Raw genomic sequence first — 17,534 nt, forward strand, 5'->3', positions numbered from 1 at the left:
TTCCAAAAAAGCCAGAGCTCTGCCCAAACCACAGCTGACCTGCTCTGTGCTCCAGCCCTTCCCTCAGCTGGGCTTTGCCAGCTGTGGCTGCAGCATCCCTGGACAGACAAACAACATCCCTGGGTGTGGGGCTGATCAGCCTTTCCAGGGGCTGTAGGATAATTCACATCAAAATTACACCAGGGCTGGGGCTTGCTTTGAGAGGTTTGGGATTTTTTTTGTTGGAGTTTATGCATGTTCAGGATGTGTGCTGGGGTCTTTTCTTTGGTGGGGAACCCAATGTCAGCCTGGTGCTTTTCCAGACCTCTCTGGCACATGTTTTAGTGTGATTATTTCAGTTTGATTGCTGTTATAGTTTGGTACCACACCAGTGCTCTGGGTTTTTTATGCCCGGCAGAATTGCTGTGAATGGGGATATTGGAATACAGTTTGAAGCCATAACCATATTTTATCTTTAGTTAGAAGAATGAAAAAATCCATGAGTATTGATTTCTATCTGGAATTATTTTTTCTGCAGACCAATGTTTTAAAATTTTATTTTTATTTGACTTCTTGAATCATGTTGCCTAATAGTAAATTTTTAAAGCAAAGATTTGATCCTGGAATGTGGGTTTTTTTGGGTTGTTTTTATTTGTTTGTTTGGGGGGGTCTTGTTGGTTTTTGTTTTGGTTTTTTGTGGGGATTTTTTTGTGGATGGCTTTTCAGCCTTGAAAAGGGAGAACAGAAGAGTTCAGCCAAGTTTTCACTAGTCATGCTTGCCACCTCCTTTCCTTCAGTGTGTTTTTACAGATGAAAGGCAGAGGCTCAAATTAAATTAACACCTGCAGGCTTTGTGAAGTGGCAGCAGCATGGAGTGCTGTCCCTCCGTGTGAGCCCCAGAGCCAAGCCTGTCCTTACTGCCAGAGGACAGGGCTCCAGCTGGGCCAGGGGGGCTCAGGCTGCACACCAGGGAGGATTTCTCATGGAAAAGGTTGTTAAACATTGCAATGAGCTGCCCAGGGAGGTGTCCCCATCCCTGGAGGTGTCCACTGCATGTGGCACTCAGTGCTCTGGGCTGGGTGACAAAGTGGGGATCACCCACAGGCTGGGCTCAGTCTTGGGGGTCTTTTCCATCCTGAATGGTTCTGTGATTGTTCTGAACCTGCAGGGTGGGCAAAGCAGTGACCAGCCCCCAGGTGTGCTGCTTTGGGGGTGGCTTCTCAGTGTTTGAGTCTGGAGGAGCAGGCTCCAGCTGTGTGTGCTGCCAGGCTCCAGGGTCTCTGTTAGCTCTGTTATCTCTGTTATCTCTGTTATCTCTGTTATCTCTGTTATCTCAGCACCCTCCCTGCACAGTCAGCCCACGCTGGTGCTTGCAGAGGTGTCACCTGTGTCACCCCCAGGGCAGCACCAGTCCTGCACTGCCAGCTCTGCATCTCTCTGATGGGGCTGCAGTTCCACCTGTGATTGAGGAAATGATAAATACTGCACAGAGAGACTGTGCTGGCTCTGTCTCCAGCAGCTCTGGCCACTGGGCTGTCCCCTGCTAATGCTCCTGTGTTCACATAACCAAACCAATCCCTACAGAAAGTTTGTTTTTCTAGCTCAGTTTTTTTTTTTTATTTCACTCCTAGGTTCCATTTCTCTCAGCAGTGCTGCTGGGATACCTTTCCTTATATAAAATTACACCATGAAAGGCTGCATTATACATGGAAGATACTCAACATATAAATCCAGACCCAGAATTCCAAGTCACTGCTTTTTTCATAAGGGAGGAAGATAAAACCCTTGAACCAGAACTTTATAGCTTTGAAATAAGATCAGAAATTAAATTTTGCAGGGCAGACCTGTATCTAGAAGCTCCTGGTCTCTGCTGCTGACCAGATTTCACAGTCAGCTGGGCTGCAGCACATGGGGAACAGCTCAGAGCACATTCCAGGCACTGGCAGCAGCCCAGCCCTCCCTCTAGAGGGGTGATCTGCAGCCCCAGAACAGGTGTCTGAGCCCTGACAGGGTCTTTTTATCTTTCAGGCTCTGTTTATGGCAATACTTTTATTCCAAATGCTAAATCTTGCCTTCCCTGGAGCAGCTGAGCATTTTGCCACAAGCTTTGGAGTGACCCAAGGCAAGGGTCAGTCTGTGCTCACAGCTGTGATGAGACCTTGGGAAAATGGACTTTTAAGAGAAAGTGGAATATCCCCTAATGATAAAATTGATGGACCATTCAAATCCCTCTGAATTTCCTTTATGGCTTTTTTTTCCTATTCCCTCCTCTCCCTGTTTTCATTTTCCAATCAATTGCAGACATGTGGTTTCTAACCCTGTTTAAACCAGTACTTTTCAAATATGTCATAGTTGAAAGCAAAAGTTGTTTCTTTTGATGCTTGTGGTGATGATGTGAATGTGTGATTTGTGTAACTTTTGAGGAAGTGCAAGTAAGAGGAGTGTGCTGAGTCACTCCCTGGCTTTGCAGGGACAGGGAGGGGGTGCAAATCCCTGCCAGGTGAGGTTCAGTCCCTGTTTCTGGAATAGGGAGCACAACTGGAGATTGACAGTGCCTAAACTTTCAGCTTTTAGCTTTCTGATGTGAGTGGGAATGTGCACATCCAACTGCAAAAACTCCTTCTATTAAAAAAAAAAAAAAGGCATAGCCTTTTGTAGCAAATATTTAAATTTCTGCAACTGTGGATCCCTGGATTTTGTACAGCTTTTGCCATGGTCAGTATTAATTTGTGTGTCAATGTTGCCTCCATTGTGCAGGAATCTTCTGCATTCCAAGGGAAGGGAATTGCTGTGTTTTAACTTGTGGAAACTTTGTTTTCCTGCAAGCTTGACCAAAAGACTCTGGTCAGCGATGGAAACCTCCTGAAATGGATCTCCAGGACTTTAATGAGATTTGCTGGAGGACAGCTTTCCAGAAGCAAATTATGTTAATACAGTTATAAGTTGTTGCTTAATGACTGCCTTACACTATTAGCTATATTGCTAATTGTGTGGCCAATGCAGTTGTGCTGGTCTGAGGATATCTTTGGGGAGTAAATTAAAATGAAATTACACTTACTTAGACTTTTCTGTGCAGGAGTAATTGCATTCATGTGGTGAATTTTATTTACCAACACTTCTAGTGGGTTGCTATTTTCTGTTGTAGCCAAGATATAATGAATATTTTGGGGCTGTTTTGTTGTTTGGGTTTTTTTCCCCAGCCAGGTGTTGTTCAGCTCTTGCTCAAATCTGGGTGATCAGCTTCACTGGAGGCAAGCAGGACTGTGAGATGTCATTTTTTATTGAAATACCAATAAAGTCTCCATAGAATCAGAGCCCTTAAGTGCTCCTCTGACCTCTGACAGCTCTTAAGAAGTCTGTGCTGAACTTGTTTTTTAAAAACTCTAAAATGTCCAATCTGTTGCTGTTCATAAATGTTTATTATCAATAGGCAGCTGGAAATGTTACATCTGAAAAGGTAGAAACACCTTGATTTTTCAATAGGCTTACATTTTTTGGGAAAAAAATTAAATGCTTTTTATTTGTTTTTTTTTTTTCCAGTTTACAGTTAAGCTAAAAATACACATAAAATAAATAATTTCATTTGTTATGTACATAGTTTCATTTTGTACAGGTTATACGAGGGTCTGACATGGAGTCTGCACTAGGGGTGGAAGAGATGCAAGTAGAAAAGTACATAAAACTAAGCATCTGTTTTTGCTTTTTGCTCTTGCCCTTGTCTCCAGGGGTGGCTATTACCACTCAACTGGCAGATTCTGAGGTCCCCATTCTGTCTTTGCATACACAAAATTCTTACAACGTGTAAAAGCTCTTTTGCCTGGAAAAGGCCTTGGAGTTTTTGAGCAAAACTAAAATAAAGAAGAAGGGGGTGGGAGGATGGGCAAAAAGCCTCACTGGTTTTTTATTCCATGAAATAAAATGGCATTCTAAAATATGCTTGGGTGTGAAGGCTGTTTCTGTGGTTGCTTTTTTTAATTAATGAAGATTTAATTTGACAATAAAACTTGATTGCTAAAAAAACTTCAGCGTCAGCCCAGGTCTCCAGGGCTCCCATATAGAAAATAGAATACTCAAGCATCTGCTACTGTCTTTTGATTCTCAAAATCCTTAGCCCTGTAGCTCCCAGACCTGCCTTATAAACACCTTCAGTAGTTTTTAAATAACTGTACAATAGCCCGAAAAATAGCTAAGACCCAAAAGTGCCCCCTTGCTCAAAAACAGCTATTTATATTCAAAAGGCCTCACTCTGCTGGCTAAAGGTATCACAGTGTTCTGTCAGCTCCTCCTGGGGCACCTCTGAGCCCTGGGCACAGCATCCTCAGGGGTGCTGCTGATGTGGGAATGCTTCCAATGGGATGGGAAAGGAAAAAAATGCCCCAAGCAATCCCCAAACCAGGCTGTGCTGAGTGGGAATGGGGACAGGCTGCCCTGGTGTGCCCATGCTTCCAATGGGATGGGAAAGGAAAAAAACCCCCCAAGCAATCCCCAAACCAGGCTGTGCTGAGTGGGGATGGGGACAGGCTGCATTGCTGTGCCCATGCTTCCAATGGGATGGGAAAGGAAAAAAATGCCCCAAGCAATCCCCAAACCAGGCTGTGCTGAGCAGGGATGGGTACAGGCTGCCCTGGTGTGCCCATGGCTGGGACTGATGGAGAAGGGGCTGTCAGAGACAGAGGAGGGACTGGATCTCCAGGGGTCTCTTCCAGCCCAAAGCAGGATTCTGTATGGGAGGAATGAAGCAGATCTGAAATTGTGGGTGGTTTGAGCTCTATTGCTGTTCTCCCTGGGGGTTTTGTTTTGCTTTGCACACCTTAAAAAAAAACAAAACAGAGCAGGTCAAAGTGTTTCCCTGAAGCACAAAATGCTATCAAAGGTTTGGAAGATGAGGATCAAATGCTTTTTGCTTTTTAAGTGTACTTCCTTAGATGAAACATGTTTTCTTTTTAGAACAATGGTTCTTGGTCATGAATTGCCTCCAGAGCAGTTGTTGGTCTGGGTGGAGACAGTTACAGGAATAGTATAGAAATTAGTTTTCTGTAAAAAGGGCCTGAAACGGGGAAAGAAGTGTGAAAATTTAATAATATTAGAAATGTTTAGGAAATAAGCTGCTGTGGCTAGCCCAGAGTATTCTCTATCTCCTCCAAAAAACTCCAGTGAGAAAGTGACTTTAGAGCTGTTTCAAGTCACACATTCACTGAAAACTGCAGATTCTGTTGGGGGACAGTTTATTTTAGATCCTTCTCCAGAGAGTGGATTCATTATCCACCAGTCTTGCTGATTCCAATTAATTTCACCATGACATTAATTAGGGTGCCTGATGCTTGCAGCACACCTGGGAAGGTGTGAGCAGCCCTGGGCCCTCCCTCAGCTGGGGCTGGAAATGCCCCTTGGGGGGAAAGGGTCCCATCCCAAAAACACCTCCAGGAGGTCTCAGTTAAACCCAGCCCTCATTAACTGCAGGCAGCCCTGGTGGCTGGGATGCTTTTGATGGATTTTTGCCATTCTGTGTGTAGAATTGCAGCAGAGGTGGGAGGGGGAATCAGCCTCAGAGGCTGCACAGAGCTTTGTCTGCTGTGGGACAGGGGTGGACACTGCAGGAGGAGCTGACTGCTTAAAGGAGAGTTCAGCCAGCACTGAACTCCTCCTGGCTAACTGAAACATGCTTTTCTTTGGGATTTTGGTCCTTTGGGAAGGAAAGGAGCAACACCAAAGGGAAGGGAAGGGGGACAAACACATCATGGTGTGAGAGCAGGGAGTGCTTGGGTGGTTTCCAGCTGCTGGAAACCCCAGAGGTGATTCAGATCCTTGCTTACACTGCTGCCACTGTCCAGATATCCCTGGCAATAACATGCAGGTCCCCAGGGCAGGGACCTGCACGTGCTCCTGTCCCTGGCAGGGAGTCAGAGTGCTCAGAGTGCCCTTGCCCTGCCAGTCGCCTCTCAGAGCTCCTCTTGCTCAAACCAAAGGCCTTTATCCAGAGTGAACACTGAAGAAAGCACCTTGTACAGAGAAATCTGGGTGAGGAGCCCCTCCCAGGGATGCAGGGGACAGTGTCCAGCTGTCCAGGCTCCCCCAGCAGCCAGTGTTGGCCACTCTCTGCTGCCTGGGTGGGTGCCCAGAGCTGCTGCCCCCTCTCCTGGGGAAGAGCAGGCAGCAGGGCCACCCTGCTCCAGTCCCAGCCTCCCTCTGCCCTCCTGTGACACCCAGGTGAGCTCTCCTTGCCAGTGATGGGGTGAGAGGTGATGATCACAGAGGTGATGATGTGAAATTTCCCTGTAGCCCTACCCTGGTGTGCACCAGTGCTGAGCTGCCTGTGGAGCCCCCCTCGTGCTTAGAATCCTGTTGTACCAACCAATTTTAACCTCTTTCAAAGGTAAGGGTTTATAGTCATACATTAATATATTTATTTAAATACTCTTAATATTTACAGTGGCTGTTTCTGCTAAAAATCATGTTACAGGGGCTGTGGGGAAAGGGGTGGAACACAAATACAGGAAGGTGACATTTGGGGTGAGGCATAAATCACAAAAGCAAAGGTGGCAGAATTTAGGCTTCCAGGGTATGCTGCTCCTGCTCTCTGTCTACTGCAGAAGTCCCCTAAATTCCCTTCATGGGGAAACCATGCGAGTTTCCTACATGGAAAATTATCATAACAGACATAACAGTTAAATCCTAACCTGAATTAGTTGTAAGAAAATAAAAGTACCTACTACTGCTACCAATGTTACCTACGTACTGTATATAGCGCCTTTAAATTGCAAAGTGCTTCTAAACACTGAACTAACCCCCCCTGCGAGGTAGGTGAGTATTATTATCCCTATTTTACAGATGGGGAAACTGAGGCATTCCAGAGGCTGAGTGACTTGCCCAAGGTCACAGGGGAGGCAGAGGCAGAGCAGGGAGTGGAGCTGAGCTCCCTCCTGGCTCTGAACCTGCCCATGCTTCCTCTGAGGGGACACGGGTACAAACACAGCAGTATTTACATATTTACCAGCAAGTGAGCCATGTACAAATGCAGTTATCCAAATAACCTGCACTGATAATTCAGTTAATTTCTTGTTTCTGAAGCAATTTAGGTAATCTCTGACCTGAGTACAAACACCTCCCAGCTCTGTTAAATTCTTAACCCTGGGTGTTATTTGTTAACTTTTTCATTGGTGATGATGCCCCATCCTTGGAAGTGTCTAAGGACAGGGCTTGGAGCAACCTGGCCTAGTGGAAGGAGTCCCTGCCCATGGCAGGGGGGCTGGAACAAGAACTTTAAGCTCCCTTCCAACCCAAACCATTCCATAATTCCATGACCATTTGCAGGTGTGCTGCTTTACAAAGCCAGGTGAAAATGACACTGGGATGGGAGGCGAGGAAAAAATGCAACTTCAAGAGCAAGAAATCTAAGAAAGGGCAAATGGTTGAAAAATCTCTGTTATTCCTAACTCCAAACTCCTTGCATACATACAAGGGTCCTTCTTGAAGCCCACAGAATAAAGGCCAGGTGTGAACCAGCTGAGCCAAGGAAAAGTTTAACTCCTCACAGGAGAAACTCAAGTGCTCCATCAGTTCCTACCCTGGCCCAAGACAGCACAGGGGTCATTCACTGATTTCTCTGCATGAAAGAACAACTTTCACTAAAACATGCTTTCATTTTTGAGCAATTGAAAGCAGAAAAATACTGGTGCAGTCCCAAATGCTGTGCTGCAAGTGAATTAAGCAAAACCTGGATGGGTTTTTTTTTAACAAATGTATTTTTCAGAAGCTACTTCAATTTCACTCCCCTGAAGCTCCTGTTTTAGCATAATAATAATTCACCAGCTGCTCCAAAGTCTATTGCTATCAACAGGGATGCATAGATGCAATCAAAGAGAATTTTGCCTTTTGGGGGGACCAATTTGAGTTTTTCAAATTCCTGGACATGTGTATTAATCACAGCCAAATCAAATATTGGTGTTGAATTCCAGAGTCAGCTCAGACTCGCTGGGAGCTGGGAGCAAGGAAGGATCTCAGTCATGAAACAAAGCCCAGGGGAGCCCCAGCCAGGGGACCAGAGAGCATCTCCCCCTCCAGAGCCGCCCTCCACTGCCATGGGCAGCTCCCAGCCCTGCCCTTTCTGCACCAGCAGGGTAACCTGACTCACACAGCCTGCAGGGAAGGGATTTTTGCATTTTTGGGGGCAGCACTGCTGAGTTAATTCCGTCTCTTTGTGCTGTTTGTTCCTGGTAATGCACTGGAGTGACACCGTGTGAGCGTCACCAGCGCTGGGTGCTTGCTCTGGCTGAACACTTCAAAGCCTTTCTGCTGTCCAAGGACACAAACCCAGCTTCTGGCCCAATTTGATGTAATCTGCATAACTGTACTTGAATTGTTTTCATTCTTCCTCCTTACCCAGGAAATGCCACAGAGATTCTCTGGCCCCACGTCAAGCAGAGTTCCCAGACTGCAGACTGGGTTAGGTGAGGCACCAAAGGACCCAAACCCATCCCCCTGCAGCAGCTCCTGCTCATGTTTATCTTTGCAGAAATGTGCTCAGTTTGGTTTCCTGACCTGTGGGGCTTTTATTGTGACCATTGCCTTGCTGGGCTCTGCCCGTGGCTCTCCCCCATCGATGGATTTGCTCCCCCAGCCAGGGGTGCCTGATTTCCTGAGGGAATGATCTGCAAGCTGCTCCCCCCCCGGGTTTTGCAAGTCTCCTCGTGTACCACCAATGTCAGTTTGCTCAGCCTTCCATGAGGGAAGAGGAAATGCAGTTTTCAAAGACAACTCTAACCCTGCAATTAGTGTGAAAGCCCAAAATCTGTTGATACAAAAATGCCTTTCACTCTGCCTTAACTAACACACCCAGAGGCCTAAATATTTGGGGTTCTACACTGCCTGCTGAGAACAAGACTGCTGTCATTATAAGCAAGGAATACAGAAATGCCTTGGAGTGTCTGCTGCTTGCTGCTGGTTTATCCCAACCCCAGGGCTGCCCTGGAGCCACAGGGTCTGCATTGAACACTGTCCTGGGTCTGTACTGAACACTGAACATTGCCCTGGGTCTGCAGTGAACACTGAACACTGCCCTGGCTCTGCAATGAGCACTGAACACTGCCCTGGCTCTGCACTGAACACTGAACATTGCCCTGGGTCTGCAGTGAACACTGCCCTGCGTCTGTACTGAACACTGAACATTGCCCTGGCTCTGCAGTGAACACTGCCCTGGGTCTGCACTGAACACTGAACACTGCCCTGGCTCTGCACTGAACATTACCCTGGGTCTGCACTGAACACTGAACATTGCCCTGGGTCTGCAATGAACACTGAACACTGCCCTGGCTCTGCACTGAACACTGCCCTGGGTTTGGGGTGCTGGCGCCTCAGCTCTGCCCCAGCAGCTGCTGCAGCATCCACTTTTCTCTCTGTGTTCCACTTGCTGGGTGAAGCTGCACAAGTGCCCAAAGGAAAAGTTCCACAAGGGGAGTTTTCCCCTACAAGAGGAGGGAGGCAGGGTTAAAATTTGGGCAGAGCACTCAGGTGCACCTCCCATCCCCCTGAGCCTCCGTGCTGCCAGCAGAGCTCTCCTGCCCCTGCTGCTGGAGTCTGACCTGCTCCAGGGGCAGGTGTGGATTTTCCAGCATTCTGTTCCTCCAGAGGCAATTCACAACCCAGCTCCCAGGTGAGGTGACTGCTGGCAGCCACCCTGGGGAAATGCTGGAGCTCCACAGCCCCTCCAGGGAGCAGAGCCCTGCAGGAGGGCAGGAATGGGGACAGGAGTGGGGACAGGAGTGGGGACAGGAGTGGGGCCAGGAATGGGGACAGGAATGGGGACAGGAATGAGGACAGGAATGAACCCATTCCCGAGCTCCTGGGCAGGACCTGCTCCCTCCAAGGAAGCAGCTGACCAAGAACAGCTCGGAGGTGAGTGCCGATCATCTGTGCATCTTAGCAAGACTGCAGAAGTTCAAGTATCCCATTGTTAAAAAATTAAAATAAAACCCCCTAAAAAATCCCTGTTAAGAATTCAACCACCTTGCCCTTGATGGGGTTTTTCTCCCCCCTCTGGTGCTCCTTGGGACAGCAGCAGTGACAGTGCTAAGCTCTGTCCAGACATCTCCACAGCTGGGAAAATAAAAGATCCTCCTCCTGGCACACTGCTTTTGTTGCAGCTCAGAGAAGGACCTGCAGAGCTGTTCCATGCTGCTGCAGCTCTTGCTCAGGCTGCTTTTCAGACCTGCAGCTCAGGGGCCCAGGGAAGATGCCCTCCCTCAGGAGATGGATTTCCCCTGGCACCCATCAGAGAGGCAGCAAAAAGTGAATGCAGCGCTGGAAGTAAAATCAAGAATTGCAAAATAAGGGCAAGGCTTAGAGCTGGGTTTTGGTTCAGCCTATTGGAAACTATTCTGAGGTTTGTATTTCAAGCAGCCAGGGTTGTTTTGGGTTGTTTTCTTTTCAGTTCATCTACACAGGAGTTGGAGGCAAGGCCAGGTGCTGGCTCCCACTGTCAGCCTAATTGGAAGGTCCTTCTGCTCCCCAAAAGGGAAATTAGGTAAATAAGCAAATATGTTAGCAACAAAAACATGTTCCAGGTGGATGATCAAAGGGGTTTCATATTCAGTAATAGTTTACAATATTAATATAGTGGCCTGAAAAAACAAGCACAACCAAAAGAAGTCATATTGCTTAAAGGAAACAAAAAAACACCAGTTATAGGTCAAAACCCTTTTAAAAAACATTTTCAGTGTAATTCTCAGCCTCCTGCTGAACAGCTGTTTGTGTTGATGAGGAACACTGAGCAGGATGCAGAGCCAATGATGCTGGACAGCAGCACTGACACCCAGCTGGGGTGGGATGATGATGGGAGCACTGGAGAAATCCTTTCCTCAGCCACCTGCATGCCTCAGGTCTGTGGGGTTTGGAGACTAGGACTGCATCCAAAGGGATTCCTGTGGTTTATGGCAACCTTATAAATGGTGAAACCATTAGTTTAGTATTAGTGAGTGTAAAAAAAAAAAAAAAGTAAATTAAAAAAGGTGCAGATGGCTATAAAATAGGCTACAACATAAGTAGGTTTACACTTTTTTTTCACCTGTGGACAGAAAGGAAACAGTGATGCTGAACCAGATGAGAGCAAACAATTACCAATACTTGGCTGAGTTTTGCAGTGAGAGTTAAGAGAGCTTTGCTCAGAGCCGAGTGGTAACGTGATCCTCCTGCCCATCTTTCCACTGGTTTATAAACAAGTCACAGGCCTCTCCCCACGAATCAAACACATCCTCTGACGAGTCTATAAGTTTGGAGTTAGAGGAACAAATACTGGAAGCACAGTGAAGGGAACTGGTACAAACCACAGGGCACTCCTTGCTCTGTCCTGTGAGTCTCGTGTTCCCACTGTAGGCCACCTCATTGAGGTTAATTTCACTTTTGGAACAATTCTCTTCTCTCTCTCTGTCCATGGGAGAATATTTAATGTCTTTCCACATGTAGTGTGGCTGGATGATCCCGTCTGAGATGGTGTACATGGGTTCTGAGCTGGGCTCGGGGACGTGGCCGTTCATCTTGGAGAAGAGCAGGCCCAGCCTCTTGAAGGATTCCTTCTTGGAGCTGGAGAGTCTCTGCACCCGGTTCCCGTTGCGCACGAACGAGCGCTTGCTGATCCCGTTGCTTTTTGGCTTCTCCTCCACCATGTTGATCCCAGACATGGTTTTAATCAGGGCAGACACGTTGAAGTCCTTCTTCTTGTTGGCTACATTGAAGGACACGCTCTTGGCTCTGGGTTTTTCTCCAGCATTGTCCTCATTTGTCTCCTCCTTTTGGGACACCTCTGTGCTGCTGGTAGAGTAACTTCTCCTCTGGGGCTTCCTGTTGCCTAAGAGGTCAAGAACTTCATAGCGAAAGCTTGAGATGTCCTGTTTTAATTCCTGGGGCAAGAGGAGACAGCAGTTACTCCCAGCAGCCTTATCTGACATGAAGGAATGACCACACTCCCTCGGGAGGGCTCAGTTGTGCCAGTGGCTGGTACCAAATCACACAAGAACATCACACCCACGTCCAGTGTCACACAGAAAGGTGCTGGTAGTGCTGAGAACTGGGGACAAGGCTTTTGTCTCCAAAGGCTGGGGACTGGCCCTGTTGATCAATGCCCCCTGCACACCCCAGAAAGTCAGATAAAAGAGTTACAGAAAAGGGAAAACTGCTGAAATATGGCAGGAATCCTGTCTGGCTGATAGGCCCAAATTTACATTTGCTGGTGAGTGTTCTTAATATCCACCAACCCCAACCCATTCTTTGGCTCTGTCTGCATTAGGATTGGGAATATGCTCTTGACTCAAATCACATCTTTCACTCCTACTCTTTTCCAATGCTTTTGTCTGCGTAGCACATTGTATATTAAAATATGGGAGGTGGTCATATAGGAAGACACTCAGTAATAACTCACTCTGCCCACAAAACCCCACAGGCCCATCAGATACATTCCCAGCTCCAGTCACAATCCTATTTCCACACATCACAAATCACCTTAACAAGTTAGTGCAAACTCTGCAAGTGGCTGTTTGAATTAATAAAACAAAATATTATTGAGGAATAATAAATTACCTTGAAGTTTTCTTCAGTTAAACCTTCGTTGGTTTTGGAAGTTCTTATCATTGCAGCGACGTATCTTTTCACAAGATTTCTTATCACTTCCTGGAATAGGAAACAGTCCAAGTGATTGAATTGCTGGATCAGCCCAAACTCTATTCTTGCTGAGTTTCCCTGAGCTCTTGCCAACAGCAGCTGTCCTGACTCTGCTGGTTAAAAAACCACTCACCACCAGAAACAAAATGCTTCCTTTTAAGCAGAGCAAACCTTGGGAAGGGATGATACAGCTTCCACCTCATGGATGCTCAGTTTTTAACTGTTAACTCAGTTTTAAAGGCAAAGCAGTTGTTTTGTGCTGGGGCTTGTAAAGGTGCAAGTCATGGAGAAAAAAATTCTAGGAGTGCTCTCTCCAAGCAGTTCTTGGATGTGCTCTGTAATCTCAGCTGCTGAAAGGTTTTACAATCACCAATCTCATGTGCACACTGCGTATTGTGATGGGCTAAATTTGGCATCTGAAGGTGATTTATCAAGTATTTGAAGCCAAGGAGGCTGTGTTAGCAATACATAATGTGAAGAACAGCCAGGATCCCATGGATCAATGGACATTCACCTCAAACCACATCTGCAGCTGCCTGAGCGTTCCCTAAGGGGAGAAACTCCTTTAAGGGTGGCTGCGCCATCCGTGGGCAGCACTGGAAGGGCCAAACCACACTCTCAGTGACTTCTCCAGGGACTCTCACTCCTCTGTGTCACCTCTCTGCTACACTCCATGTTTTTGGTTGGATGAGCTCCATTTTGCTCTGCTCATGTCCCTCTCTGATGGCTTCACAGGAGTAAACTGGTGCTTTGAGCTTGCACATTTATGTGTGCCAGCCAAAACACACCCAGGCTGTTTGTGCCTGTTGTGTGCAGGGAAGAGACTGCTCCAAACCTGCCCTGCATCTCTCCCCCTTCACAAACAAGCCTGAGTAACACCAAGTTGAAGATGGTGTCTGCAGCGAGGCTTTGCTGGAAGGTTTTTCAGAGATCCCAATGTCGCAGCCGTAAGCTGTGCTGTGAAGTCAGAAAGCACCATATGTCAGTTGTCAGAGGTGACTAATTATGTTAACCACCAACTTCTGATAAAAGTGCTCTTCAGAAAGCAGGAGATGTCTTAAGTAAGACAAATTACTAATGGCTTTTGGCAGTGCAGCCTAATGTACCACCAAACATTTTGGAGAATTTTTTTCCTTCCAGCGTGCTGGCATAATACATCCCACTGAATTCAAGGGCTGAAGCTGGTGTTTTTAATGAAGTTTCATCCTTTTGTAGGTTGAGTTTAATGAGTACTTGATGACAGGCAGGCTGAGAATAAACAAACCAGCAAGATTCAATAAAGGAATCATTCCTCTTTCGAGCTGTCCCTAACAAAAGAATATCCCAACCACAGTCTGAGTTAGGGATGCTTTACAAAAAAGAGCAAGAGAAGAACAACACAGGAGTGTAAAAATGCTGCAGAAATAGTTTTAATCAGGATGTCCTGACAGCCTGATGGCAATGGGGATGTGACCTTGACTTCATCAGCCACACTGATACCCACAAGTTTTCCACTATTCTGAGGGGCTGAAAGGCAAGGACAGATTTACTGAACCATCCACCTCCAACGAGGAAATGCTTTAATCCATGATAAGCTAAATCCTCTTAGAGGACCTACACTTATCAAAATATATTCTGGAAGCAAGCAAGAATTGAAGTATTGGAAAACAAGGAGGAGAAAGAAACAGCAAGTAAAAACTTTATGTGCCCAAAAGTTTACCTGGTAATGTTGATTCTGAATCAGGTTGTCAGCATGACGTTCCTGGAAAGAGAAAGGCACAGGGGTGTCACATGTCTGCTCCTGCCTTCAGAGCTCCCCATGGCCCTGAGCAAGTGTCTCAGGTTTAGCTGGGGGTGTATTCTATCATTATGTTAGAGGTGGGGCAGTTATCTGGTGTCAATTGGGCAATTTTCTTTATCTCTCCCCCAGCCACTCCTCCCTGCAGGAGATCTCTGCTGTCCATGGCCACTGAGTGTCCCTGTAGGGCTGATCCAATCCCAGCATCCCATGGGGAGATGCTGCATTGCCCAGGGGAGGAGCCAAGCATTCCTACCTGGATCCAATCTGAGCTTTGGGACAGCACAGCAGCCTTTGCCCAGTGCATTGCCAGAGGAGCAGCTTCTGCTGCCCTGCATGGCCAGAGGGAGCCCAGGCCCATCTGCAGCAGCCCTGGAGCTGCAGAGGAAAACTCCCCCCTTGTGCAGGATCCCTGCTCCAGCAGAGCCACAGCTGGCACTGCAGGAGGGCTGAGCCCCCATGGGATGGGGCTGTGCCACCCCCTGACACACAGGGGACAGGGCACGGTCTGAATCTGGCAGTTTGGGGTTTTTTTGCTTGTTTGTACTATTGCATTTGTATTTTAGTTTTCCTACTAAAGAACTGTTATTCCTGTTCCCATATCTTTGCCTGAGAGCTTCTTAGTTTCAAAATCATAATAATTCAAAGGGAGGGGGTTTACATTTCCCATTTCAGGGGAGGCTCCTGCCTTCCTTAGCAGACACCTGTCTGTTCAAACCCAGACAGCAAGTGATGATCCAGCAACCCCTGCTGATCCCTCAGAACCCTGAATATCCCCAACACCCTCCAGAAACCAAGCAGAGGCCCGTGAGCTCCTTACTGTGAATGTTTTGAGGTTTTCGTGCCTCTTCTGTTCGTTGTCAGAGTCATCTCCTGGGCACAGCTGGTTGTGGATCCACTTGCAGAGGTACCAGACTGACTTGGGGCTGGGGACAATGTTAAAGGGAGGGGGCAGAGTGGCGCCTTCATCAAAATAACTCATCCAGAGCTTCGTCCGCGCAAACTTCCACTCGATGTCCGCGTGGTCCTGGGGGAGGAGGGCAGAGACCATCAGCAGCTGCAGGCAGCTGTTCCTGGAGCCAGGCTGAGCAGGGGAGGTGTGAGGGATTTCCCCAGCTGCAGGCAGAGCAGTGTCACTCCCTACAGCTCCCTCGCTGGGGATGAGCATCAAAAAATTGGTGTGAAATGTAACTGGAGTGAAAAAATACCAACCACTGAGAGGAGAGCAATACCCAGCAAGGAGAATCCTGTGTGCTAGAGGCCAGAACAGAGCAATACCAGCGAGGAGAATTCCCTGTGCTAGAGGCCAGAATAGAGCAATACCAGCAAGGAGAATTCCCTGTGCTAGAGGCCAGAATAGAGCAATACCAGCAAGGAGAATCCTGTGTGCTAGAGGCCAGAATAGAGCAATACCAGCAAGGAGAATTCCCTGTGCTAGAGGCCAGAATAGAGCAATACCCAGCAAGGAGAATCCTGTGTGCTAGAGGCCAGAATAAAGCAATACCCAGCAAGGAGAATTCCCTGTGCTAGAGGTAGAGGAGAGCAAAACCCAGCATGGAGAATTCCCTGTGCTAGAGACCAGAGGAGAGCAATACCAGCAAGGAGAATCCTGTGTGCCAGAGGCCAGAATAGAGCAATACCAGCAAGGAGAATTCCCTGTGCTAGAGGCCAGAATAGAGCAATACCCAGCAAGGAGAATCCTGTGTGCTAGAGGTAGAGGAGAGCAATACCCAGAAAGGAGAATCCTGTGTGCCAGAGGCCAGAATAGAGCAATACCCAGCAAGGAGAATTCCCTGTGCTAAAGGCCAGAGCAGAGCAATACCCAGCAAGGAGAATCCTGTGTGCTAGAGGCCAGAATAGAGAAATACCAGCAAGGAGAATTCCCTGTGCTAGAGGCCAGCTTTGTCCTTAAGAGGTTGTGCTTATTAGCTCACCAATGCAGGAAGCAGGAAAACACATCTCTTATTTTGCTCTTTGCTAGCACTTTTATTATCAGAAACCACTGTTCCTCATGTCTAAATCAAATGAATTCTCATATTCTTTCCTGGGAAAAAAGGTCTTCCATAGTGGTTTTTGATTTGTTTTTTATAGCCTCCATTAATTCTGCTCTTATAAGGAAATGACACGTTTTATGTGTGCTGTATTTTACATCTTGCCTCTGCATTATCCTTACAGAAGCCAGGAGACATTTTACTCTTGGGTTGGTGGGTTTTGTATTTATATTATCACCACGATGGCTTGCTGTGCCCTGGTGTTTTTCACCCCAACAAAGTGGAGGTGGGAAGTTAAAACCACCATTTCAGAGCTGCACAGACAGACACATGGTCCATACAGTCCCCAGGAAAGGAATGCTGAGCTATGGAAGGGGCTGACCTTACAGACTTCAGAATAGCTGGGTTTGGGGAGCAAAATTCAGTCAATTTTTAATGATGGTGGAGCCAGCCCAGTAACACAGTGCATATTCCCTCCAACACCAGGGCAGAGGGAGCTCCCTGCAGCCAGAGATGCTGCAGAGACCCAAACCAGATCTCACGCTGCTCTGTGCCAGTTTTAAAGTCGAAAAAAATGCCACTGTTTTGTAGGTTCTGCAGAAATTCTGACATTAGGCGGAAAAGGGGGGGAAATAATTTGTGCTGAACGCAGCTGACACCAGCACAGTGAGCAGAAGTGGTGTAGTGTGTGTTGTTACCTCTGCAGAGCAGCGCTAAGCTGATGGTTGTGACATTTCAGCATTGGCGCGAACGGTGTCTGACACCAGATTAAACCAGAGCCACGGTGATTCAGGCTAAGAACAGCACAAGGTGGGAGAAAAGGACAATGCAGGAGTTTAATTTTCTGAGGAGATTTCAGCGAGGCTGGAACAAGCAGCTTATTGAGCGAGGGGTGCTGGGCTGCAGCTCTGGCAGGCAGGCACTGAAGTGTAGGACAGGGAGTTTAATAAAATATTGCTGAACATCTACCCAAAAAATTACTGCACTGGCTCTCTGGCCATGCTCCAGCGCCCTGACACGGGTAAAATATGCTCACATTTTGACAGTGAGGTGCAGCTGAACTCCATTTCGGTAATGTATTCAAATTATGTGCAGCCCTGGATTTAGAACGACTGTCTCGGTGGCCCAGGAGCACATTA

At 47.2% G+C, this 17,534-nt stretch overlaps 1 protein-coding gene across 3 annotated transcripts in view; it reads right to left on the reverse strand.

The window, feature by feature from the left end:
- Positions 1-3,379: 3,379 nt before the first annotated feature.
- Positions 3,380-17,534, reverse strand: part of TRPC5 (transient receptor potential cation channel subfamily C member 5) — a 110,990-nt gene continuing 96,835 nt past the window's right edge. For 2 of the 3 annotated variants that reach the window (XM_071442709.1, XM_071442708.1), the window contains 4 exons: positions 15,225-15,431; positions 14,327-14,368; positions 12,547-12,636; positions 3,380-11,870 (listed from right to left, as the gene is read on the reverse strand). In XM_071442709.1, coding sequence (XP_071298810.1) covers positions 11,136-11,870; positions 12,547-12,636; positions 14,327-14,368; positions 15,225-15,431 — 1,074 coding nt within the window. In that variant the 3' untranslated portion in view covers positions 3,380-11,135. The remainder of the gene's footprint in view (positions 11,871-12,546; positions 12,637-14,326; positions 14,369-15,224; positions 15,432-17,534) is intronic. The other variant, XR_011681593.1, reaches the window with a different exon arrangement.

The sequence above is a fragment of the Agelaius tricolor genome, unplaced genomic scaffold (assembly GCF_023055355.1).
Source record: "Agelaius tricolor isolate 1412-34295 unplaced genomic scaffold, bAgeTri1.0.p SCAF_17, whole genome shotgun sequence".
Taxonomy (NCBI): Eukaryota; Metazoa; Chordata; class Aves; order Passeriformes; family Icteridae; genus Agelaius; species Agelaius tricolor.